Genomic DNA, 26,331 nt, shown 5'->3' with positions numbered 1-26,331 from the left:
CAATAAAGCCTGATTGCATCGGTTTGGTTTTGTCAACTCAAAACTAATCCTGTAACTCCGAGTTTGTTCAGCTACCTTCATGGTACAGGCCCCTGGTGTGCTGCCTACACAGCATGATGAACAACACCCTCAAGGTAGCCAGCTCACTGGCTAATCATTTGTAAAAAAAAACAACAACAAAAAACAACAACATTACATTTATTAGCCAAACGGTTTAATATAATATACAGTTTTATTATTAAATATATATTTTTTTTTTTTACAAATTATTTGATTTCTTCTTCTGAGACTAACAAAGCAGCACACATTTCTGACTGTTTTTGCAAATATATATATATATATTATTTAAATATTATTATATAGGCCAATATAATATAAACAACTCCAAGACAAGTTGTTATTCCAAGATAGACCAGAGCCCCTGTAAGACCTAAATCCCTTTAGCTTTTCATTTGGAAAAGAAAACAAACAGGGGGATGTGGCATTCAGAGAGGGGAAAGATAAACGCTCGTCTGCACACACGTCTTTGAGAGAGAGATGAAATTTAACAGGCTTTACTTCTGGACGGTTGCACACACACCTTATTGTCTTCTGATGAAAAGGCAAGGAGATACTCAAACCCTTGCAAAAAGGCATTTCCTTTAAAACATGATTGTTCAGTGCATCGTGTACTTGCGTGTAAAATACTTTAAAACACTTATAATAAAATATACATATATTTGCTCAAGGACAGTAAAACAAACTCCAATAAAGTGATTTCAGTAAATTCAGCATGTAATATTGGTCCTGGAACAACAATCCTGTTGATTCAAGAACATGTGGAACTAGGGGGAAAAAATTGTATAGTAAAGGGAATGCAAGTTAATATACACAAAGAGGATGTGTAACAGGATGTGCATTAAGACAGAAGCAATAGACCCCTCCCTTAAAGGGCCCCAAAAGTGAGACAGAAACCGTATAAATTGAAAATCAAATAGGAGATGCTTCAGTAGACTTAATAAAACTGCCTTTGTATAGGAACAGCTCATTACGTAATAAATTGCCTGTCTGCTAATCTTTAACATGTTTGCTCACATACTCATTTTGGAGTGGCTGTAGGCTATGTAAACTGTGAAAATGACAGACTTCTCTCTGATGACGTATGCTAGATTTCTCCAATCATTTGGTGCAATTAAACCCCACCCCTGCAAACTTGCATTCATCTGCCTTCATCTGCCACATCTTAAAATTCAATACACAACGATGCAGAGCCAAATCCCCACCCCACATTTTTTTATTTTTTGGATAATCTGTTAAAATCATATTCACGTCACAATACGGAAGAAAATATCTCTCTCTCTCCCTACTTTGATTTCACCATGACTTTGCAGTGATTCAGGGCACATTCCACAATGTTCAGACTGATAACAAAACTGAAATTATTCAGACATAATATAGCATCGATATATAATATATATATATATATACACACATGATCTAAAACAACTTTGTCAATTTTTTTGTTTTGTTTTTTGTTTCAAATGTTAACTTTTCTGGCTTTACCGTTCACAACTGCTTCTTAGATCCCACTATGACTCTGTGTGTGTGTGTGTCTACTTTACATTCTTGCTTCTTACATGACTTTAACATAGTCTTTACATTTACCGGCTTTAAATGCAAATTGCCTAAACCAAAGCCACTGGGGTGGCTTGATCACAGTCTCTAACTGAGCAAAGATTGGGACAACAAATCTGGCAAATATTACCTCTTTAATTCAAACTTATTTCAACCATCTCTGTATGGTCTCTTTATGCAATGTTAGGTAAAAACAAATCTGAAAACGTTACAATTTTTTCTTATTTTTGTTTAAATTAAGTAACTGCTCATGGACTGGACCCCCAGGATCACTTGACCATAAAAAGCTTAACCTTGTTAAAGGGCATGTGAAGGGATTCAACAGCTCAAAAGTACAATTTACAACTCATATCATTTATTTCACCAAGCCCAACATATGACCATGAAACGCATTCAAAACACCTTTTTTCAAACTCAAGACTGTATATAATCAGAAGAACTAAACCTGTTTTTAACACTAACTTAAAGTAAACAGGAAGTGATCGAAACCAAAAAATAAATAGCATTTCTTTTTTTCTCCTCGCATAATATAAATATAACACAACTATAATCAAAGGCATTTCCAACATCAGCAAATTTTAAAATAAAATCTTTTCCTAACTGATTTTGTCTCTATGCGCACATGACGAAGGCAAGACAGAGATTGTCAACTTAAATGGTGAATGGAGATTATTCCCTTCACAAATGACAGCAGAATACACTAAACAGACCAATATCTTAAAACAAGTTCAAAACTAATAAACGTCATGTAATATCTCACAGATCTGTTGTGTCACTACATGATCGATTAATTATTGACATGGAGCTCTGAATACTCTCACCGTCCTATTTTGGGGTGATACACATAAGTTAAAGGACTAAAAAGTCTGATACAGTGATGGTAGTGTATTTTTATACATGCTACACTGAGTTCAAATTCAGTTTGACTGGTGTTCTGTATGATTATCAATCATAAATAGACATTTGAAAAAAATATAACAGCATTTTTGGGGTCACCAAGCAGGATGATGTGATGGAATCCATCTTCCTGTCTGGGTCCTGTGATATCTACCACAGGAAGGGTGCAGTTTCCATTACCGGAAAATACTGTTATCATGTTGAACCATTCTGTATGGCATCCTGAACACACAAACAACATATTTTCTATGCAGATAAGCATGCATCTGATCATTTGAACAAGAAAATCAATATGCAAAACACCATATAGCAGCTGCTATTCGAAATAAACATGTTATAAAGAACACAACAGAAACAAAATAACTGAATCATTGGGAGACAATAGCCATCAAAATTGAATAACTTGTTTCCTTAATGCATTCACTGATGAAGTATTATAATTAGGGTTGGGCGATGTGGCCAAAAATATCACAATATTTTTTTTCCATATCATACTATAACATGATATATATTTATCATGATATTCATTTACCATTAATGGGGAAGGAAATGCTTTCCACATATTTGTTAGATCTTGAGAATGACAGAACAGACAGAATTGTCACAACAGAATTGTTTAAATTAAAAACATGGATAAAAAAAAATATGATATTCCTTATATTACTATTATTACTTTTAGAAGTACATTTGATTTTAGTATACAGTAGTGATATATTTCCGTCGTTAAGCCAAACTTTTATTTTGATGGTTTGTTGTGAAGATCTTTCCGTTTTAGTTTCAGTGTGTATTTGACAGTAGTATTTCTCAAATGAAAGGGTGAAAAGCTTGTGAAGTGACTCTCAAAGCAGTTCAGGAAATTAAGTCATAGGTTCATATCCACATATATTGAGTGAGTGTCACATGTGTGAGCTTGGAGAGCCTGCTCACTGCAGAGCAAATGGGTGGAGCTTAACCCTCTGGGGACCAAGAACGCACCCGTGCGTTTTGGCAGATTTTTTTCACATAGCAGAAAAATAGACTTAAACTACTCCATCATTTCTGGTCATACAGAGTTATGAAACATATAAAAAAAAAACTGTTAAATGTTAAACTGTTAAGACGTTTTTATGCGCCCACCTACAATCGAAATAAAATATTGTGCTTTTGTAAAATAAAGAAAATAAACAGGGTGTGCGTTCTGCCTCTCCGTGTCCGTGAACTTTTTTTTTGGAGCACGTCTCTAAACTTAAACAAAACTCAGCTAAATTCACCCAGACATGAGCAATATATGTTTATGATCATTTAAGTTTGTACTTTTAAATTATCTAATTTAAAACTAAAATAAATATTCCCTGTTTATGTAATCTATATAAAAAGAGAGAGGTGTCAGCCGTTCTCATTATCGTTCTCGCATCTCATTATTCCGCTAATGTGACACGCCCATGGAGAGCGCGCACTATTCAAACGCTAATAATCTGAAGCAACACATTGAGACGTGTAAACGCCCACACAAACTCGGTAAACACACTATATTTAGTCAGATTTATGTACTGTCGTCTTGCGCGGCTGTGAGGAATAATCCTGGGACATTTACCTACCTCAGAACAAGTGCTGGTTTATTTTCACTTCGAGGAGCGAGCTGAACTGTAAGTGTTTTTATTCTTGTTCTAATTCGCAATATATAATAACGTTAGTGTCTGTAAACGCAAAAATAGCCTACTGTTTAAATTTGAATCATGTTTCTGTGTGTGTGTGTGTGTGACTAGTTTTGGATAGATTATAAAGTTAACTCTAAAATAGACATCAAATAAGCTTTTGTTAGCAGTTTCTGCTCATATGTTAAATATATAGTATGTTTTGTCAATAAACTAATCAACTAAGAATAGTGTTTGTTCCAATGCAAGCTATATCAAAATAATGAATCCTTAACTTTGAAATATGTATGATAAAATGTATTGGCCTACTAAGACATTTATGGAAAAAGACAATTTTCTTTTCAAGATGTTTCCAACTCTAACTTTGAACCAATTCTGTAGAATGGCCCATATAACCTATTTGAACAGGATTTGTTTCCAGGTATGACTACAAATGTGCTTTTGACTTTCATTTATATATGTATGTGTATGTGTATGTGTATGTGTGTGTGTGTGTGTGTGTGTGTGTGTGTGTGTGTGTGTGTGTGTGTGTGTGTGTGTGTGTGTGTGTGTGTGTGTGTGTGCGTGTGCGTGTTGTCCTTGCATTCTTTCTTGTGTGACACACCTGAATGAAAGGCTCATTAATATGCGGGGTCTTTGTCTTCTCAACCACCTAATTATTCACAATGGGGTTGGGCCGTTCACGCCTATTCGCATATTGCCTTGGCTAACAAAAAAATGTTTTTTCACAATTTAAAAGAATCTATTATGTTATGTGAATGATTAGAAAGGATGATTTTCAGATCATTTTCAAGCAAAAACTCTAGGCCACAACTTCCATTAGTCAAAAGTCTTGTGGTATGTGTTTAGTAGTTTAGTATATTTAGTATGTGTTTTGTGGCTTTATTTCAGAAACTTTAATTTTTAGTTTTTTCAATAACCATGCATAAACAATATTCTCTCAAAAATACAAACATGTACATTAGGGGTGTGACGACACGCTTATCTCACGAGACGAGACGAGACACGAGATTGGGTTCACGAGAACGAGACGAGATTTTTGCACAATTTTTCAGAAATCCTCAATGACAAAATTCATGACTGGAAAAATAGTATGCAGGTGCATTTTTCAATGTTTTAACTAATAATCTTCTAATGCATGTCATTTCAGGTCTACTTTATGAGTATGAATTATCAAATGCATTGAAAGAAAACAATATTCAAGCACTGTAAAAGGTTTTTATTGACTGGCTTTTCTTCTGTATGATTTCACATGAGTCTCTTCAGACCTTAATGTACATGTAAGAGCTTTCAGAGCTTCTGATTGAGGCTGTGTGTGACCTCCTAACTGAACTCCTTTACATACATTTAACAGAGAAATAAAAACAGTATAAATAACAAAAATAAATAACAGTTTTCTCTTAGTCTTATTAAGTGCAAACAATAAGTGCAACCATAATCAAAGTTAGCACACAGACTCTTTATAATTGTTGTGAAATTGCTGTTTTATTTTGCACCGGCAGTTATAGGGTTAATGCAGTGAGTTCGGAAAAGGCCGGGTAGAGAGAAACGAGGCTGGTGCGTTTGTCTCTACAGCGTTCCGATTATAAGTTCAGAAACGGAGCTTCCCTTGTCTGTTGTCCTTTATACGTTACAGTGCTGGGTATTGGGAGACGGACTATTGTATGTATGCAGCCTAATTTGTGCACAATGCACATCAGGGAGCTTGTGTTTTACTTTCACTTACAAATTCGTGACCGCGCGTATAGGGAGCAGCGGTGCTGAGCACGCATATTCTAGAAGATAAGACATTTATCAGACGTTTAGTCTGTTGCGCAACGAATCCTCCGCTCCGCCATCGTCACGCGATCAGTGAACTGGGATTCGTGCTGCACTGATTGCAACAGCAACTCGTGCTGGATGAGCAGAGCAGACTTTCACATTAGTTTATAATGGTTTTTATTTTTTTTATAAAAACAACAAAACGATAGTTTAGGCGAATGTGAGTGTAGCGGTGAAATATTCATGGCGATATCGCGAGACAGCTTTTTCACTCGACGAGAAATCTCGTCATATTTAGTCTCGCGAGATCTCGTGGCACGAGATCTCGTCACACCCCTAATGTATATACATGTTGCTCACATATTATGGTAGCCCTGTTTGTGCTAAATAGAGTGTAATTTCACCTGTGCCATTAATATGTTTATAAGCAACTGAAAAAAGCACAAATGTCAGGGCATGTCAAAACATCTCAAGGACCCCAAAAACACCTTGGTCCCCAGAGGGTTAAAAGTCCGAAATTTTCGCACGTTAAAAAATAAATACAACCTCACGTTATGTCAATCACGCTTGCACACTGCCTCTGAAACTTTCGTCCGTCATATAAAAAAAAATCGGATCGGGTTCGATTTTCTGCGTTTTTCACATCTGTAGCAAGCAGTTTAAATGGTGTTTTGACAATTCACAGCCACCGAATCACGAATACAAAAGAACGCATACAAAAATTGCGGACTCAGTGTGCAAGGACCTTAAGTCTAGCTAGACATCCAGTGAGGAGGAGCGAGTGTACTTTGGGCCTAATAGACTGCATTTTATATATGGGTGGATTATATCTAATGGGTGGAACTGCAATATCCAACCACACCCTAACCCTACACACAACTCTATCCCTCCACCCCATTAGACGTCCAGAGAGGTGGAGCTGGATGTCATTTGACTCTGCAGTGAGCACCACTTGTGAGTTTGTGTATCAGACAAAACCGTGTGCCGTTCATTCACGGATAGACACACAGAAATCACTTATTAGCAACATGCACTGACTAGCTGTTTTCGCGTTTATTTCTGCTGTGTGATAGGCTGTCAGATTATTAATCCATATTGAGAAAAACTGTCTAGACCTTTTCGTTATCGACGTACATTTTATCGCGATGTCAATATGATATTGTTTTACGCCCAGCCCTTTAATTGCAATACATTAATTTCAATTCATGGTCATTCCATTTTGAATGAATCATTTTTTATTGTTGTGGCTCTTACTTTATGCTTGTGTACCACAGGTAGCTTGGATAACAGAAGAGGATCCTGGGATTCTTTAAGAGTCACATCTCCAAGAAGAGAAAGAGAACGAGAGGCACAGAATTCAGACCGCTGCCACCATAGCACCACCCCCACCAACAGCAAACTGATGATGACTAACAGACAAAGAACAAATAAAGGTTATCAAGGGAACATTAGTCCAGACATTTCTCAAAAAATCCTGAATGCATTAAAGGGGTCCTATTATGCTTTTTCACTTTAGTTAGTGTGTAATGTTGCCGTTTGAGCATAAAACATATCTGCAAGGTTACAAAGCTCAAAGTCCACTTCAAAAGGAAGACATTTTATTTAACAGAAGCCACTTTCCAAGAACTATAATGTGTTTTTTCCGGGCTTTATGAAGTCACAATGTTACTCATTTAAATAATCCCCACCCATGGAATACGCAAAAAAAAGGGGACGAGGCCTGGTTGAGCTGCTGCTATGTCAAAGAGATGCTTTATTTCCACCCCTTTTCCAAAACTCATTTGTTTGTCCTTTTCTAAAGCTGACGAACTTAAGAGTGGTTAAAATGTATTGTAAACACTGTTCCTGAACATTATAATCCCAACGTTTATCTGTGTGCTGCACATTTTACGGAGAACAGCTTCCAGAACCTAAGAGAGTACAATGCAGGCTACGCATAAAAGCTTCTCCTGAAATGGAGCAGTTTTCATTTTATCAAGACAATCTGTTTGGATCACTTGTATGTCTTATTATTTGTAGTTGCATTTTCTATTAACAATTACAACTTGCGTTCGAGTAAGACTGGGGAGGCGCTGTAATAATGTAAAATATATAAAAAATGATGTGTTTTTTTAACAATCACGCATGAAAGCATATTCTAGTACACCCCAAAAACAAAATCAAGAGTTCAAGACTTCCTAAAAAAGCATGATAGGGCCCCTTTAAGGTTGCAACAGAGAAGTTGAACCAACCAGTCAAAGACAGAATCCATGGAAATCCTGAATCAGGAAGTGGGGTTCCTGTTCCCGACTGCAATGGATCTTTGTCTGAAAATACAAAGTAAAACTAAAAGCAAGAGGAAGAAAACTAAGAGGAAGAAAGGAACACTTTCTCTTTTTGTTCTTGACACTGAAAGCTGTGCAATGTGCATACAATCAAATTCTACTGTACTGTGCCACAAATGTAGTTGCCACTTAGTTGAAGCCAGGCAAATTGCAAAATCTGAACTGCTAAATGTGGACAATAATGCATTCAGACATTATAAACATTAACACCATGGATGCCTGTTAAGCTCATTTGAAACAATGCGTGTTGTGAATAGCGCTATATAAATAAAACTGACTTGAGAAAACAAGGCATAGTAAAAAAGAAAAAGAAAAGCTTGAACAAATGCTGCTACATGAAACCATTTAGAAAAAAGAAACAATTAGTCTCAGTCATCCTGCTTCTGATCTCAAGTTTTGCTTTTGTATGAGACCCTTTTCCAGTAATTGTTTCGGTGAGTACACAACTAACTAAACTGTCCCTCTTATTTGGTTCTCCCAGTGCACTGTAGTGCTTCACGAGATCCGGAGGGCATTGCAGAAGACTGTAGAATAAAATAAAAAAATCTAACAAATTTTAGAAACCAAGATTATATACCGGTATTTTTCTTTTCAGCCTATGCCATGTTAATCATTCAGTATTTTATCAGATCCATGCATTTTGTCATAATTGTAATACATTTATAGTCAGTTTTTAAAATCACAGGTTAGAACCAGTAGTTTAAAGCATAACAAATAAACAAGGCTTGTACAAAATTAAATGCACACAAGACACAGTTGAAAAAAAAAGAAAGAAAAAAAAAAAACCAGAAGTGGTATTCACAGCAAAGGTGTGATGACAGATCAAATGCAGCATTTTGGAAAGTACATTTCACTTTTTCAAAACTCATATTAAGATTCACAGCACCAATGAAACAGCATGTTAGAGCACACAAAGACTTTCCACTAAGCAACAAAAGGCCACTTGTAGCAACTAAATCAAAACATTGTGTTTGACATAGCAGGTGCTTACCTAACAAAAGAGCAAAATAAGCAAGACATGGTCTACTAAATAGTAAATTGTACCTCAGTCAGTAACTAACAAGAACCTGGGATTATGAAGTTTACCACTAATGTACACAGACACAAATACTCACGTACCAAAGTCAGTCTGTTGTGGGTCAGAGCAAATGAGTTGAGGTTTTTCAGAGAAGAGATCCGTGACGCAGACTGACAAACAAACCTCTCCAGAGATACCGCATGCAGCATGACCTGAAGTTGCATGTGCAAACACACAGGTACAAACACATCAACACATCGAAAAATATTGCATTTCTCTCTATGTATTAGAGTTGTCAGTAGATTCAAACCATGTTTTGGTTTTGTAGCTAATGCGATTAACCACAAATTCTTTTGAAGTTGTTGTAATAAACTAATTTTGTTTTATTACTATTTGTCACATTTCAGAATGATAGTCATCAGAATGGAAGCAAGAATTCTTTAGTGACCAAAATAAAATCGTACACAAATCTGCACACTCTATACGTTCTCTATGAAACTAAAGTTGTCAAATGCATCCTGTGTTGTTTTCTTTAACACTACTGAATAAGTTTATATGTGTCATTTGAAGTTGGCATTTTTAAGATAATGGAAAACATAAATTCAGACAAGTTTTTTCAAACTTATTACCAGCAGAGTATAACTTAGGAGTTGTTAACATGAACTAACGATGAATAATCATTTGTACAGCATTTATTAACCACATCCTTGTTAATGTGTTCATGTTAGTTCACAGTGCATCAAAGTTAGTTCACCCAAAAATTTAAATTCTGTCATTTTTGGTTTGGAACAACATAAGAGTGCGTAATTGATGACAGAATTTTTATTTTTGGGTGAACTAACCCTTTGATGCACTGTGAACTAAAATGATCATAAACCTTTAACTGATGGTAACAGATAGAACTTTTGATCTTAAAACTGTATTAGTAAAAGTTGAAATTGACATTAAGATTAATAAATGCTGTACAAGTATTGATCATTGTTATTTCATGTAAACAAATGAAATCTTATTGGAAACTGTTACCACTAGTAGTGCATCCTTGTAAGTACGTGTAACACTAGATTAAGGTATTTTATTTACCTAAAAATATTTTTTGCCAAAAAGAGCAAACTACAGCTACAGGTTTTTATTTTATTTTAAACAAAAAGCATACATTTACCACTACAGCATAATCAATTATTAACTCTTTCCCCGCCATTGATGGAATTTTCCGGCTTTATGTGTTTACAGTGTTTTACGGTAGGGGGGCGCTATTACGCATCTTCTGAATGAGTACTGAAACTCCTGATCAAAACATATGTGAAGAAAATGCAGAAATAAGCAATATCATATGTAATCATATGCATATGTAAAATAACGCAATCACCAAAAATAAACAGCAAATAAATCAAAACGGCCTAATGTCACTCAGTAAAATGTCGACCCACAACAAGCTATAGGACTGTGCAAGCATTAGGGGTTGATGGACTTGATCTACTCCATCTATGTTTTGACCATCATTCTGAATCCGATCTGGATGTAGTCTGACAAAAACGTGATTTTCTTAAGTGTTGATAAGAAAAGAAAGCATGAAGCTGGAATAAAACTGCTTTTAAACACATTATTTTCTTTAAAAGCAGAGGGTCTCTTCTTTCTTATGATATATTGCATGTTAAGATATACACACAACAAAGTATTCTGGGGGGGCCAAAAGGTAATAAGTTATTAAGAGATTTAAGGATAACCTGTAAGGAGGGTTTGTCTTCCAGGCAAATGGCACTCTACCCCCAAGAGGTATAAACTCTGAATGCAAATTGCTATTGTTAGCAAATGTTTCTGTCTACATAATGAAATGCAGCAAGGGGCTCGGCGCGATTTGTAACTCAGATTAGCCCATAATGTTGAAGGACCACAGGGCTTCAGCATTATGTATTTTTCTAAATGTCGGGTTTAACCTGCATCTTTTACTCATTTGATGTTATTATTTTGATTATTTTTTGAACCGATTATGAATTTGGCACGATACATTTACCTGACATAATAAATTGTAAACATTTGATTTTATTCTAACAAACTCTGACATTATTTTCAGTAAAGAGTTAAAAAGAATAGTCAAACATTGACTTACATATAATGATGCACAGATATCATTAAAAACTTTTCATTTATGGAGTCAGATGAAATAACAAGTTAGTACATCAAAAAATTATTTCATTTAATCAAATTACTTTGCCACGAGGAAAGACAGTAACGCATACCAGCATTGGATCGATTGAGTCGGGCTTACACTATATCCGCACAATTTGGCATGTTTCATTGCATTATCACATATAAAACAATTGACTCCAAGCACAACTATGCAATATACTTACAAAATCTTAAACACATTTTTAATGTTATCTAAACAAAGGGTGAAGAATCTGAAGATATCAATTTTTCTAGGCCGGACATTACTTTTGGCCACTAACAGTGTAAAGATTTTTGTCTACCTGCAGGCTGTAACAGTGGCTGAATGATAACCAGCCCAGCTGGTGAAACGGATCCGAGTCTCTGAGACACCTGGAGCATATTGCCGTTGTGCTTGTCTGCACTGCAGATGGATTTGGTAAATTGGTCACTCCAGTACACTCGACTCTGCAGGGCATATACATCAGAAATTCAGAACTACTCCATTATCAATGGCATTATATATTTTATAATATTAATATTTCCATAAAAATCAAAACACATAATATGTGAATATGGATAATATAAAACTTTATAGTGTCACAGGTGTTTTCGTGTTGTTGCCGTTATAAAATCAACTGTGGTCATTCGTATTGAAATTAATTGCATGCATTGTGTTACGTACTGTACCTCAAATACGGCCAGTCCGAATGGCTGATCTAGATAACCATTGGACTCTACAACCATCTTTCTATGTTGTCCATCAAATGCAACCCTTGATATTGTGCGCAGACCTGAGTCAGCCCAGTACAGCAGACCACGAGGGATATCTTAATAAGGAAAGAAAAAATATATCAATCAGCTTATTTATTAACTTTAACTTGACCAAAATAGATGACACAATTAATGTTTTATCAAACTCTTATTTTGTTTTCTAACTCTTATCTAGTTTTTCTTGTTTGATTAATGGATTAGTTTAAAGGGGTCAAAAGATCAAGGAAAATCCGTTTTCTCATTTTTTGTCATATAAGAGGTCATTGTACAATAAAAATAACCTTTAAGTTTCAAAACTCAAAACTTCCTTGTTAGTCCAAAAATGGCTTTAATTGAAACCAAGCTCCGAAAACTACTTGTTTCGGATTTTGTCACATTATTCCGTCATTGTGTGATGAAAGACTACGTCAGACTTCGTACTTCCGCTCAATTTCAGTTCGCGATAGCGACCTATCTCTCAGTTTTCCTCCGGCCTGAAAACAGCCGGCCAATCAACGAACAGAGGGCGGGCTGAGAGCTGTGACGTAGACGCTAAGCGCCGAGTTTAAGATTGTATTTTGGATTAGGGAAATCGAAAACGACCGCGGATATGGAGATACGGGATGCAATTAGCTCTGTTGTGGAGAATATTCCCGGCATTTGCAAACTGAAGCCCGAACAAGAGTGTTTGTTAAACATTTTGAATGGAGGTGATGTTTAAGTTGGAGAGAGAGGTGATTGCGCTATGTGATTGGCTTACGGGTAACCAATGATTTTATACTTCAGACAAGCGTTTATACTTCAAACTGAATAGTTGTGAAAGTTGCGATTTGCTGTTCTTTCCTTTGCTTCAGCATTTATGGGGTTAATGCATTGGATTAGCCTATTAGAACAGTAGCACCTCATTGCAGTACACGAGATCCAGAGGGCGGAGTTGGATCCAGATCTAAGGGGTGGAGATGGGTAGGATTAGGGGTGGGGTTAGGGATCAGGGGGCGGAGATGGGTTTTAGGTATATGTAAGGTGGGATGGGATCTGGATCCAACTCCTCCCCCTGGATTTCATGTTCTGCAGTGAGGACCATCTCCATTAGAACGCATGTATGTGATCCAAACCATTCGCTGTAAGACTGACTAAAAGCTTCAGTAAGCGACATCTTCGGTTTAGTCATCAGTAAGACATTCCAATGAGTTTAACTTTATTAAAACACGACACTACAAATGACAATGAATTATTTTTTTACTTTATCGAAAATGATGAACTATTAATAACCTATAAGAACGACAAACAATGGTACATTCATTCATAATTTAGTTTTTATGAAACACCGCAAGTCATACTTTGTCAATTATAACTGTGGTAACTTCAAGTAGCCAACTTAAACTTTATTTGCCACAACGAAGACATAGGCTATGAGCATATGTAATACGTTGTTTCAAATTGTTGGCAAATGTTTCAACTATGTAACAAGATATTTTTCAATATTGGAAGTTAGAATAGAAAATATCTTATTACTTCTAAATTACAATTTTTTTTATGTGATCTTGATAACATTATAAGTGGACCTCAGAGAACATTATAAAAAATGCCGTTCATGACCTCTTTAAGGATGAGTTTGGTTTAATTTATATAAATAAAAATCTTGGTACCTGGGACCTTTTTGTAAAGTGTTACAGAGAAGTCTAACCTAGGGAGATTGCGACAGGGGAACGTATGGATGAATTTATCAATGATATTCTGCTTGTCCCATCCAAACTGACTCGCTCAATTCTGGGAGACGCCCCACTCTCTGCCCAGAACAGATACCTAGTGGAAGAAAAACAGGTTTAGGACACAAACTAATTCAAACAAATTAAGGAACACAAACAAAGATGTGTAGAACATTTACATTTCTTTGAGTCCATATAATGGAAGTGGATGGGCCACTCAAAGCTGACGCTTCAAGAACCACGCAAAATAAACAACGATAATCCATAACACTTTAGTTGAGAAATCAGAAGCCGCGTTTTCATTACAGATTTGCGCAAAACTTTTGCGATATTTTCTATATGTCGATAAAAAAACATTGCGAAATGACACAGTTTTCATTAACCGATGTTATGCGACTAAAACATCTTTTTTTTTTTTTTTCGCGATAAGTCATTCTAAAAATCATGGCGACGGCAACATCGATAACGGATGTTGTTCTTTATTAAGGAGGAACAATTAAGACTAAGATCAACAAGATCTGTGCAGACACTAAACTCAACTGGGTGGAAGCATTGCCCCTCGCACTGATGAGCTACCGTATGCAGACCAGCAGAATCACTAACTTGACTCCACATGAGATGTTGACAGGAAGACCCATGCCTGTGGCTCACTTGAGAGCCCCATATGAAGGGCCACCTTTAGAACAGCTCCAAATGGAGTTAAGGACATACACTCACCGGCCACTTTATTAGGTACACCTGTCCAACTGCTCGTTAACACTTAATTTCTAAGCAGCCAATCACATGGCGGCAACTCAGTGCATTTAGGCATGTAGACATGGTCAAGACAATCTCCTGCAGTTCAAACCGAGCATCAGTATGGGGAAGAACGTTGATTTGAGTGACTTTGAACGTGGCATGATTGTTGGTGCCAGAAGGGCTGGTCTGAGTATTTCAGAAACTGCTAATCTACTGGGATTTTCACGCACAACCATCTCTAGGGTTTACAGAGAATGGTCCGAAAAAGAAAAAACATCCAGTGAGCGGCAGTTCTGTGGGCGGAAATGCCTTGTTGATGCCAGAGGTCAGAGGAGAATGGCCAGACTGGTTCGAGCTGATAGAAGGGCAACAGTGACTGAAATAACCACTCGTTACAACCGAGGTATGCAGCAAAGCATTTGTGAAGCCACAACACGCACAACCTTGAGGCGGATGGGCTACAACAGCAGAAGACTCCACCGGGTACCACTCATCTCCACTACAAATAGGAAAAAGAGGCTACAATTTGCAAGAGCTCACCAAAATTGAACAGTTGAAGACTGGAAAAATGTTGCCTGGTCTGATGAGTCTCGATTTCTGTTGAGACATTCAGATGTTAGAGTCAGAATTTGGCGTAAACAGAATGAGAACATGGAACCATCATGCCTTGTTACCACTGTGCAGGCTGGTGGTGGTGGTGTAATGGTGTGGGGGATGTTTTCCTGGCACACTTTAGGCCCCTTAGTGCCAATTGGGCATCGTTTAAATGCCACGGCCTACCTGAGCATTGTTTCTGACCATGTCCATCCCTTTATGGCCACCATGTGCCCATCCTCTGATGGCTACTTCCACCATGTCACAAAGCTCTAATCATTTCAAATTGTTTTCTTGAACATGACAATGAGTTCACTGTACTAAAATGGCCTCCACAGTCACCAGATCTCAACCCAATAGAGCATCTTTGGGATGTGGTGGAACGGGAGATTCGCATCATGGATGTGCAGCCGACAAATCTGCGGCAACTGTGTGATGCCATCATGTCAATATGGACCAAACTCCCTGAGGAATGCTTCCAGCACCTTGTTGAATCTATGCCACGAAGAATTGAGGCAGTTCTGAAGGCAAAAGGGGGTCCAACCCGTTACTAGCATGGGGTACCTAATAAAGTGGCCGGTGAGTGTATATGAGACAAATGACTACTACACATGAAGCTATTCATTCACAGGAACAAATCAGAGGGCCTAGAAAAGAAGAGAAAGCGCCCTGCCCAATAATCCCCGCCGGAGACCAAGTATATTTAAGAGTCTAGGAGACAAGAAGAGGAAGTAGATAGTTCAGAAGGGAGCCACGAGGGAATAGAACAAAATGCCCAGACAGAACAGAGAGCTGAAGGTGAATATAATAATGTTACTGAACCTCATTCTAGGGACGCTGAACACGCTCAGCGGTCTGAAGGTGAGAAAGCTCCTGATACTGATCTTAGCATTGACAAATCTGCTGTAGCAGTTGCCTCAGGCACAAGGCCTTCAGAAGAACAGTCTCCTGAAGCGGGACCCTCCACCACTGAACCAAACCAACAGGAAGAGTTTGTCACACTCAACCTCCAGGGGCCTCATTTATAAAACTTTGCGTAGGATTTGCGTCAGAAGTGGCGTACGGATGAAACATAGGACGTGCGTACGCACAGAAATATTCGGATTTATAAAATCGTGCGCACGCACATCCTACGCATTTTTCCCTTAATAAATCACAATCAATTATAAATTTAGCGCAGCTTTTGCTGCTTCATGTCACGCCCATAGTTGCCCATAAATAGTCCGTGAAACGCCCATAAGTTAATATTCATCGATTGCGAAATCATGGCAAACATAGAGAGGATAGAGGAAATAAAAAAAACGTAACTTCACTCAATGTGAAGTAGAAGTTCTCTTTGCCGAGGTGGAAAAGAGGAGAAAAATGTTGTTTGGAGGGCACAGTGTGGGCATTAGCCTACTAATGCCAAAAAGGCACTTGAGTGGCAAAAGGTTGCAGACGCCGTATGCTGTAGCCTCACAACCTCGGACTGTGGCCGAAATAAAAAAGAAATGACAAGCTACAGATGTCGGTTATAATCTACTTGGAAATGGGAAATAGTTCAGCGCAAATGTAATTTCTTGCAGCTTTCTGAATGGTTGAGACATATGTCATACGTTATTTTATCAAAAATAAAACAAACTAAAGGCATATGCATGAAATACCTGCATGAATACCATGATTCCGTAGCTGATAAAGACATTTTTACTATGAAAACGACTTTCCCCAGTGGACAAATAATACATCTATCTATCTATCTATCTATCTATCTATCTATCTATCTATCTATCTATCTATCTATCTATCTATCTATCTATCTATCTATCTATCTATCTATCTATCTATCTATCTATCTATCTATCTATCTATCTATCTATCTATATCTAGCTATATCTGCTCCGCCTGACGGACACATTGGCGAGAATATCAGTTTTGTACATTATTTCGTTCTGTTTACCATCTTATTTATGAGGATGAATTGTATAACATGCCAATATTATTGCAGAACATATTTCACTTTTCTTTTTGCAAATATGTGTTAATTTGCATTTCTGTTGCAGATCGATCAAACGGGTGTTCATGTAGGCTGTTAATTGTAAGACTTGCTTTGTCACGTCTTCGTGTTATTTATGAGAGGCAGTATTGCCATTTATTTTACACAACGGTCTACAGTTTCACACACTTTCACGTGTTTCTTCCATCTGCCGACGGTGTCGCCATTTCTCATTTCACCCGTTTTTGTGCGTACGCCTGGGTCAGAGCTTGCGTGAAGGACTGCACATTTTACCGTCAAGTTTGCTTTTTATAAATACCAATTATTGCGTAGAGAGCGGCGTACGCCGCCTTTTGTGCATGCGCAACGTTTATAAATGAGGCCCCAGGACATTGATCTCCTACATCTACATCGGCATTCCAGACGTTGAATAAAATGAATCACCCTAACATGACTAGACCAAAACGAGAACCACTTGAAATATCAAAAATCAAGCAATAGCCGATTATTTCTGGTTATGTGGAGGCAAGCGACTGAGGGTTACCATGATGGATTGGAAGGGACTCTATTTTCTAGTAAGACTGTCCCAGAAAGTAGGAATCGTAGAATGGGATCCTAAATAATGCCACAGAAACATTGGAGAAACTTAATAGACAGAAACGCAGAGTCAAAAGAGCTTATGCACCAGACCCTAAAGTAAAATTAGACTCAGTTGGACAACCAAGTGGGATACCCCATGAATTTAAAGCCAGAAATGAAATTGCATCAGGTTTTGAATCAATTCGCGCAATTTGAAGGGTAATGGAAACACGGCTAATGTCTTCTGAAGTGAAATGGTAGGTGTGTGTGTGAGAAAAATACTAATATTTTAAACTTTTTAAACTATAATCCATTGCTTTCAGGCAAATGTCAAATGTGGGTTCATGAGTTCATACCGGATATGTCAGCGCATTGTGAAACTGGCACTAGAAGTGATGGCCTATTTTTGTAATGTCATGAATACTCTATGCAGTCGGAAATAGCTCTCTGATTTTACATAGGATGTGGTGTCAGATAAAGCTGCCCAATCTCTGTTTACATTTTTCTTATTGTTGCTACAGGCAATCTGTCAATTCATCATGCAAAATAGGAGGACATTGAAGAGAGAGGAGTTTTGATAAATGAGTTGGCATAATGTACAGATAAATGTACAGTTCGTTCTTTTTCTTTTTTTTTAATCATGCTTATCAAGTTCATTCAGCAATTAAGTTAATTGAAATTGATCTTAACCTGCAAAAGTTTAAACCGCTTTGGATAACACTGCCATGTTAAAGATTAGTGAGAAGGAAGCTCCTACTTATTTAGGTATGGCTATTTTCTTGTTCCTCCTCCAGCACAATCAATATGAAAAGAGGTTATTGTTGGAGGTTTCTAAATTTAAACGGCAAGTTAATAAAATCGTTTGCAAAATGAGACAAGGTGTCTTCAGAGAAGAACAAGCAACAGAACAGGACAACACAGCAACATAGACCCTCAACAGCCAAGATTTCTACATTTATAAATGAAAAAACTGTTGTGTAGGTTTCCTTTACTGTATGAACACATCATATTTGGTTTATTATATTATGATAAAAGTATGGAGAATGAGGGATATACATTATTAATCTTGTGATTAATAAACCCTATCCCAACCCATAACTAAGTTCTACCTGAAATCAGTGGGAAACGATAGGTGAACAAGAATGGTGTCGTTGTCACATTCATTTGTTGTCTGGTCTTGTGCATGTTAACCTCAATGACGATTGTTAGATTTGTGATTCTCAGAGTGCTGTTGCTTGCTATGTTCTTTGTTTTGGTCAGTATTTTATTTCCCTGTGTTCTCTAGTTCTTATTGACCTTTTGTTTAATTAAACACTCCTCTTCCTGGTTATTATGTTACATTGTTTGTGTAAGAGCTAAGATAACCAGGAAGAAAGAACAAGATGTACTACATCTGGAGTGACGTGAAGGTGAGTAAATCATAAGAGAATTTTCACTTTTGGGTGGAGTATACCTTTAAAGACCCCATGAAATCAATATTGACCATATCTTTCATGGATAAATGTTAGTGTGCACAATTCGTCACAATAACATTATTCTAAAGGAAAAAAGTATTTATTAGTACTTATTATACATCAAAATATTAGCACTTGTATTTATAATATAAAATATATTACCGGTACATCGTATGTCATAATTATATTAATTGTGCAAGTATAATATTTTTGAGGAGTAGCTAATATTAATATCAAATAACATTTAAGGAAGAATAGCAAAATAATATTGACCAATCATTTCCATCCACCATATTACTCAAATTCCTATGAATTGAATAAAGTCTTGTCCTACATTCTTTTCCAGCAGATTTTTTCTTTCTTTCTGGTTCACATTTATGCAACTTTTGCCCGGTTTCACAGACAAGGCTTAAGCTTAGTCCCAGACTAAAATGAATGTTTGAGCTATTTTAACCTAAACAACTTGCACTGACAGAATATGTCAGATGCACACCAGAGATATATATTTTTTTCTAAGGCACGTTTATAAAAGCTACTTAAATGTCCTAACTGAACTAAGACCTGCTCTTGGCTTAATTTAAGCCCTGTCTGTGAAACCAGGGCTATGTGATTTATATAGAGAAGACAGTATTTTACCCTAGCAGTGGCTGGACAGCAACTGCAGTAGGTCTGGAGAGTCCAGACACGAGCTGTCTTTGTTTGGAGTCATTCAGAGAGGCCACGTGTAAAGCATGAGTACTGGTGCTGACCCAGTACAGAAGCTCATGGATCCAGTCTACAGCCAATCCCTGAACACCTATGGAGGCCTTTAACAACACAGCTGGTCTATGGTCACTGGCATCTAAAGACATTCTGAAATAGACATAAACTGGCTTAAATTGTGTGTTTTGAGATAAAATGTATGAATAGCATATTCATTTTCTAGTTAATCAATATGGCGCTGCACCTGTAGATGACGTCATTCTCTGGACTTGTCCAGTATAGCGTGTTATTTGCATTAAGTGCTGTAACAGGTCCTTGCGAGACTCTTTTATACGTGATGTTTCTTTGCTCAGAGCCGCTGAGGTCCATCCACTTAACACCCTCATGAGTGCTGACCACCACATGACCAACAGCACCTGTACAAGACCAATCCCTCACCCGAATCAATGTTGCTACTGTTAACTAAAACTATTAAAAAATCATTAACTGATATAAAATAACTATTTACTGCTACAGTAAAAAAAAAAAAAAAAAGATGCATAATTACAAGCATCTGACCCTAATCCAAACCCTATAGTAAGTGCATGTTGTTAATTAATGTTACTCAGTACTTAATTGTATAATTACACTATAACAAGGAGACTATAAAGTAAAAAAATATAAAATGATCATAAATAATATCAAATTATCACTGATACACATGCAAAATATTAGAGATCTGCAATTTTGACTGTCTTTACAGGACAATTACATTTAAATAATCCTCTCACCTGTAGCTTTGCACTGTCCAGTCCCAGCGGTCAGTTCATACCCATTCTGACATTCACACGCAGGAGATCCATCGAAACTGCCGCAAATTTGATCACACACATCTGAATCAAGACAGTGGTCCACATCTACAAGTGAAAAGTTAGTATTTGAGAGAAAAGTTAAACCTATTAATGCTAAAAAAGTTAAACCTATTAATACTAAAAAACTCAACCATGATTATTGGCATAACCAAAGAGAGAAGGATTACTGCTTGGCTAATTTTGTGTAATTAGTACATTTTCCTGTATTAAAACTGCAAAAAAAATCATTTCATTTGACATGGAGTGGGTCGCCTCTCGGGGAGGAAATGTTTAGATCATATAAACTGTTGAATACTTATTGTTTTAACCACCCTGTTCTGGATGTTATTGTTAATGGGGAAAAGAAGAAGCTAATCACCGACAGTAAATTAAGCATTTCTACAATGGCGTTTCTGGAGCAACACTGCATGCACTGGATCACATGATATCATTTCTCCAGTTAACCTGTGTAAATCATTTCTCACCCTCACAGTGTGTGTCCGTGACCAGCCTCATTCCACTGGGGCAGTCACACATAAAGCCAAATGGCAGATCAATACACATGTGAGAACAGCCGCCGTTATCGATCTCACATTCGTTTTGATCTACACAAAGACAGAAATAGAGAGTGAAAGAAAGACAAACAGTGAATTATGAAACATTCATTAATGTTGTACTTTTCGTACTAGTCTACATTACATATAGTCTATTTTTAAAGAAATTAATACTTTTATTCAGCAAAGAGCAATGTTATTTTAGTTTTTATTTAGTTTTATTAATAGAATTTTGAATTGGTTAATTTAGTAATTTATTTTATGTTCTTTGGATGTATAAGAATACATTTTTCCTTTAGAATAATGTCATAGTGATGAATTGTGCACAATAACATTTAAAGTAATAAGCAATACTGTTATTTAAGTTTAATTTATTTAGTTTTTTTTAGTTAGTTATTCATTTATTTAGTTAATAGTTTTATCTTAGTGCTTCAACTTAAACTTATTTCAATTTATTGCCAAGGCAACATTTCTAATTTTCATTTAGTTTAAGTTTTTCAACTAATAAAATAATATTTTATTTCAGCTTTATTTTAGTAAACAGAAATGTTACTAAAGTACTGTAAATATTGATAGTAAAAACATGTATAACCGGATCCTATTTCAAATAAATGCTGTTGATTTCTCAAAGAATCCTGAAGAATATGCATCACAGTTTCACAAAATATTACGCAGTTTTCAACATTGATAAGAAAGGTTTCTTGTGAAGCAAATCAGCACTGAAAACTGGAGTAATGATGCTGAAAAGACAGCTTTGCGTCACAGGAATAAATTACATTTTTAAAATATATTAACATAGAAAACAGTTATTTTAAATTGTAATAAATTATAATATTTCACAATATTACTGTTTTTATCAAATAAATGCAGCTTTTGTGAACATAAAATACTTCTTTCAAAAACTCAATATAAAATATTACATTTTTATAACATTTTAACCAGTAGTGGAATACTATTTTTCATTAATATATATAACACAAATAACAATAAGCTTTATATATACGGCAGAAATAAACAGCAACTCACCACAGTTCTCTTCATCGCTGCGATCTTCACAGTCAGGGGAGTGGTCACACCTCCATGAATTGGGCACACAGTGTCCATTAGCACATCTGAACTCTGACCTGGTGCATGTCTGTGGTTTAGACAGCGATGCGCATGCGTCTAACTGTTCATCTGCTCCATCTGAGCAGTCCAGCTTTCCATCACAAATGCTGCGGGCAGAAATGCAGTGCGCTGCCGCCACACAGTGGAAGGAGCCACTAGTGCAATTCAAACAGGAGATCTCATCGCTTCCGTCGCCACAGTGGTCCACACCATCACAGCGCTGATTCACAGGCACACATCTGCCGTTATTACACACAAACTTTGGAAAACCTGCGAAAATAAAAACTGTTCTTTAGTTCTGGAAGATGAAAGAGGACAGTTTAAAATTTGAATAGCTAAAGACTATCAAAGAAAAAGATCAAGTTCTCTATTATGTGACTGGACTACATTTAGTAAAATTGTGCAAGTAGGTGAATTAGGGTAATCTGGGACATTTGTTTCTTGCACTTTTGGCAATTTACTGTATTGTCAGTTACCAAACTGCAACATTTAACATGGCAATAATATAAAAAATAAATTATTCATAATTTTTGGAAATATTTCCAATTTTTCCAAAAGATTTGGAAATAAGCGCAAGTTTAGATGTATTTTATGCTATTTTTATCCTGTCCTAATTGATAATAAAAAAAAGTTTGAAAATTTGTAATTTAATTTTACATTTTAATCCCTATTTTATTGCATGTATATAACACAAACATCTTCAGAGAAAAATCTAAAAGTTTTCTTTATGACTTGTGATTTATGTTCTTGTTACAATAAACTTACACAAAACTTATGCCCAGTTGCAACAAACTGCTTATGCTAGGAAAGCCATTAAAGTTATAAACTAAGGGCGTTTTAACCTAAAAGGTTTGTTGCAACCAGTTGTGACCCTTGGATTATTTATTTTATGAGAGTTTCCTATACCTTATGATAATACACAATACAATAGAAATTTAAATTCAGTTCCGTTTTCTCCCATAAAAGCTTTTTAATTTATGAATATCTTGACTTTTTTTTTATTGATTGAATGAATGTTTGAACTAATTATAATAATAAATTACTTTTTGCACACTTGTTAATTAGTTTGCACCTTTCAGTAATTTCCAACCTGGTAAAACAAAATAAGTAATGAATAACTGTAAATAACAAATGAACAGATTTTTTATTTGAATTTGAAACAGCCAGTATCCAATAGATACTGATAATATTGTTATCAAAGTGGATAAATGTTGTGTTGCAAAAATGAGTATACCCTCCTCATGAAAGTTACAAAATAAAACTAAATAAATATTTTCTGGTGCAAGTTGGGGTAGTTGTGCTTAATCAATGCAGTCATGAATTCACACACCATATGTGATGTAACACAAAATCTTGAAACAGAAGATGCTACCTTCTCCTTATTCCCTGCGTCGTTGGTCACTTTTTCAACATGACAATGACTGAAAATTGTTCAGTGTACAATTATTTCACCTGACCTTAACTCTATTGGGCACTTGTAGAGGATTTTGAAGAGACAATTATAGCAACACTCCCCATCAAACACTGAAGGTGGTCATCATCCAGGAGTTAAACAGTAAAACACTTAATAGATGTAAACATTTGTCCTGAACTTGGTCAGAGCAGTATACTTCGGAGGACAAATGACATACTAGAATACCGGTATTACATATTTGTTGAATTTAATCAAGGGTGTACTTATTTTTGCAACTCTTTGTCAAAGCAAAATTCACTTATTTACTTATTTTACAGATATTGATGAGATATTTTTCTCTGTTTTAATTAAGTGTATTTTTAATAAATTTTAATTTAGTCATCTTTCCATGAATTGTAATCTAGAAATATAAAAATATCATTATATTCAGAGGAGGTGTGACATATGTATGTGTGTGTGTGTGTGTGTGTGTGTGTGTAACATATTATGTTAATGTGAAAAACAATCCAGAGTCAAACTTTTAGATTATGTAATAAATAAATAAACTATATATTTTTTATATATATATTTGTTATTAAGTATGCATTTTATATAGACAATCAGCCCTTTGTCCAAGTCCTATGGTGAGATAAAAAGAACCAAATTGAACTAGTTTTATATTTCCAATAAAATACCCAACATTTCACAAACATTCCAGCGCCGCCACTGTAAGTAACGTTACAGTGGGCTATTATCTCACGCATGCACGTGGAACCAACTTTGACAGAATACCAAGGACATGCTGTACGATGCTTTACAACATTCAAAATTAAATACAGTGATATTATATTTACTTTAGTATATTTAAAAGTGCACGTGCTTGACAGTAATTTTAGTAAGTGAGTATATCTTTATATTTCGCGAGGAAACTCGGAACATCAGTTTGACAGAGCATGAGGCGTTCGATCCAATCAGATGGCGTGACAGCGCCGCGTGCAGCGTGAGGTCCAATAGGAAAGTGTGAACACTAGCGATGCATTCAGACATATTAAGCACATGCATTATAATCCTCTGTCCACACATATTTACAAACCATCCCTTACCTTCCGTTAAAGGAAAACGTGACACACAAGTCAACAGCAGTAAAAATGCACCAAGGTGTTCCATGCCTTGCTCAGCGTCCTCTAAATTACTTGTCGCGAGGCAATTGCGTCATTTCCGTACTACAGATTATGTAGTCACCCCAAAAGATAAGTGACTCCAAAAAGTTTTAGGAGACTAATGAATGCCATTGGCATTGCATTAGATAACAGAATATCAAACCAAATATATATTTTAAAAACACATAGAAAAGCTAACATTTAAGTGCAAAATTACAAAATAAGACATTATAAATTTTAAATTATAAAACAATAGATACACTGACTATGAAGATCTGTGAAAACGTGATGAACTACAGCTTTGGTTACTCTGATAGGAAACCTTAATTCTCATTATTCTCTGATGTACAAATCTTTCCATTCATGTCTAGTAATGCATCCTTCATTATTTATAGGCTACACATTCGTATAGGCTATGTATGCAGATGCACCTTTTCAATTCCCACATTTGTGCAATCCATGCACTACAAAATATTTTTCAGTAAAGCATAGTTCACATTTTATTTATTTCTGTCCTCTCTCTCGTATAGCCTAGTATTTTTTTGTGTTTTTGTATTTATTGCAATTTCAATTCTGTTTCTATTCCTATTTATGTTTATTGCAGTGACTCAGTTTTCCCCAGAGATTAAAATAGCATTCGGAGAACTGAGTTTATATATAGCCTACATCCATTAAATCGACGTTATCAGGTGGTTAAAAGTAATTTAAAAGCAAAAAATCCGCGATGATACATATATATGCATATAATAAACAACAATTGCAAATATAGGCTACATTACTAGTTTTGAATCACAAGCTAGATTTATTTTATTTTTATTTATCTCTTTATTTATTGAGTAGCGAGCATTGAAGCATGCTTTATTTTATAAAGTGATGAGCGACAAAATTATTTCCCCAGTCTAAATGACGCTATAGGCTGATATAATGATGATAGAGGCTATACTGATGCTTGCAAAGGGAAAATGCTATCAGACTTATCTTGTGCAATATGAAATTACGTATGTGCGTCGTTGACCTATATATTACATGACTACCGACATTCCTACAGTCTTAACACCGTTGAGTAACATAGACCCAGACATTAACCTATATTCTAGACCCCCAGTCAACACAAAAAAACGCAGTTTACATTTGACAGGAAATTATTCATATCCTTTCTCGTACCAATTACATATCAGTGCAACAACAGAATCACAATTCCCTGATGTTATCACAAGGGAAAATCATGTAAGTTTCTTTTTCTTCACTAAGACACGCAGCATAAAAGTAAATAACACATGACAAGCTGATGATAACTGATGACACACTGACATTTTCTAATTAAAATCCACGCATTCTTTCATATGAGCCCTTTCTCGCTTTAGACCCAATCGTATCGCACGTTACAAAACTC

General features: G+C 36.0%; 1 protein-coding gene across 2 annotated transcripts; it reads right to left on the bottom strand.

Annotated features, from left to right (window-relative positions):
* Positions 1-1,729: 1,729 nt before the first annotated feature.
* On the bottom strand, positions 1,730-24,987 carry LOC130091659 (low-density lipoprotein receptor-related protein 8-like). Of its 2 annotated transcripts, XM_056259672.1 has the most exons (13): positions 24,882-24,987; positions 22,305-22,655; positions 21,210-21,329; positions 20,665-20,790; positions 20,139-20,310; positions 19,829-20,044; positions 13,834-13,952; positions 12,084-12,223; positions 11,717-11,861; positions 9,350-9,460; positions 8,138-8,212; positions 7,161-7,315; positions 1,730-2,733 (listed from the first exon to the last, which is right to left on the bottom strand). In XM_056259672.1, exons 1-13 carry the CDS (start codon positions 24,943-24,945, stop codon positions 2,707-2,709), a joined length of 1,821 nt encoding a protein of 606 aa, XP_056115647.1. In that variant the 5' UTR covers positions 24,946-24,987; the 3' UTR covers positions 1,730-2,706. The 2 variants fall into 2 exon arrangements, with proteins under 2 accessions (XP_056115647.1, XP_056115648.1); XM_056259673.1 differs by lacking the exon at positions 9,350-9,460.
* Positions 24,988-26,331: the final 1,344 nt, after the last annotated feature.

The sequence above is a fragment of the Rhinichthys klamathensis genome, unplaced genomic scaffold (assembly GCF_029890125.1).
Source record: "Rhinichthys klamathensis goyatoka isolate OS25496 unplaced genomic scaffold, OSU_Roscu_1.1 h1tg000169l_1, whole genome shotgun sequence".
NCBI lineage: Eukaryota > Metazoa > Chordata > Actinopteri > Cypriniformes > Leuciscidae > Rhinichthys > Rhinichthys klamathensis.
This window is presented reverse-complemented; position numbering and strand designations above follow the sequence as displayed.

Bases quoted from the DNA above. Each gene is read 5' to 3' on its own strand.
- LOC130091659 (XM_056259672.1), bottom strand. From the start codon at position 24,945: ATGGAACACCTTGGTGCATTTTTACTGCTGTTGACTTGTGTGTCACGT. The intron at 21,330-22,304 runs GTGAGTTGCTGT...GTCTTTGTGTAG, and splicing joins CAGCGATGAAGAGAACTGTG to ATCAAAACGAATGTGAGATC. The intron at 20,045-20,138 runs GTGCAGCGCCAT...TGTCTATTTCAG, and splicing joins GAGAATGACGTCATCTACAG to AATGTCTTTAGATGCCAGTG.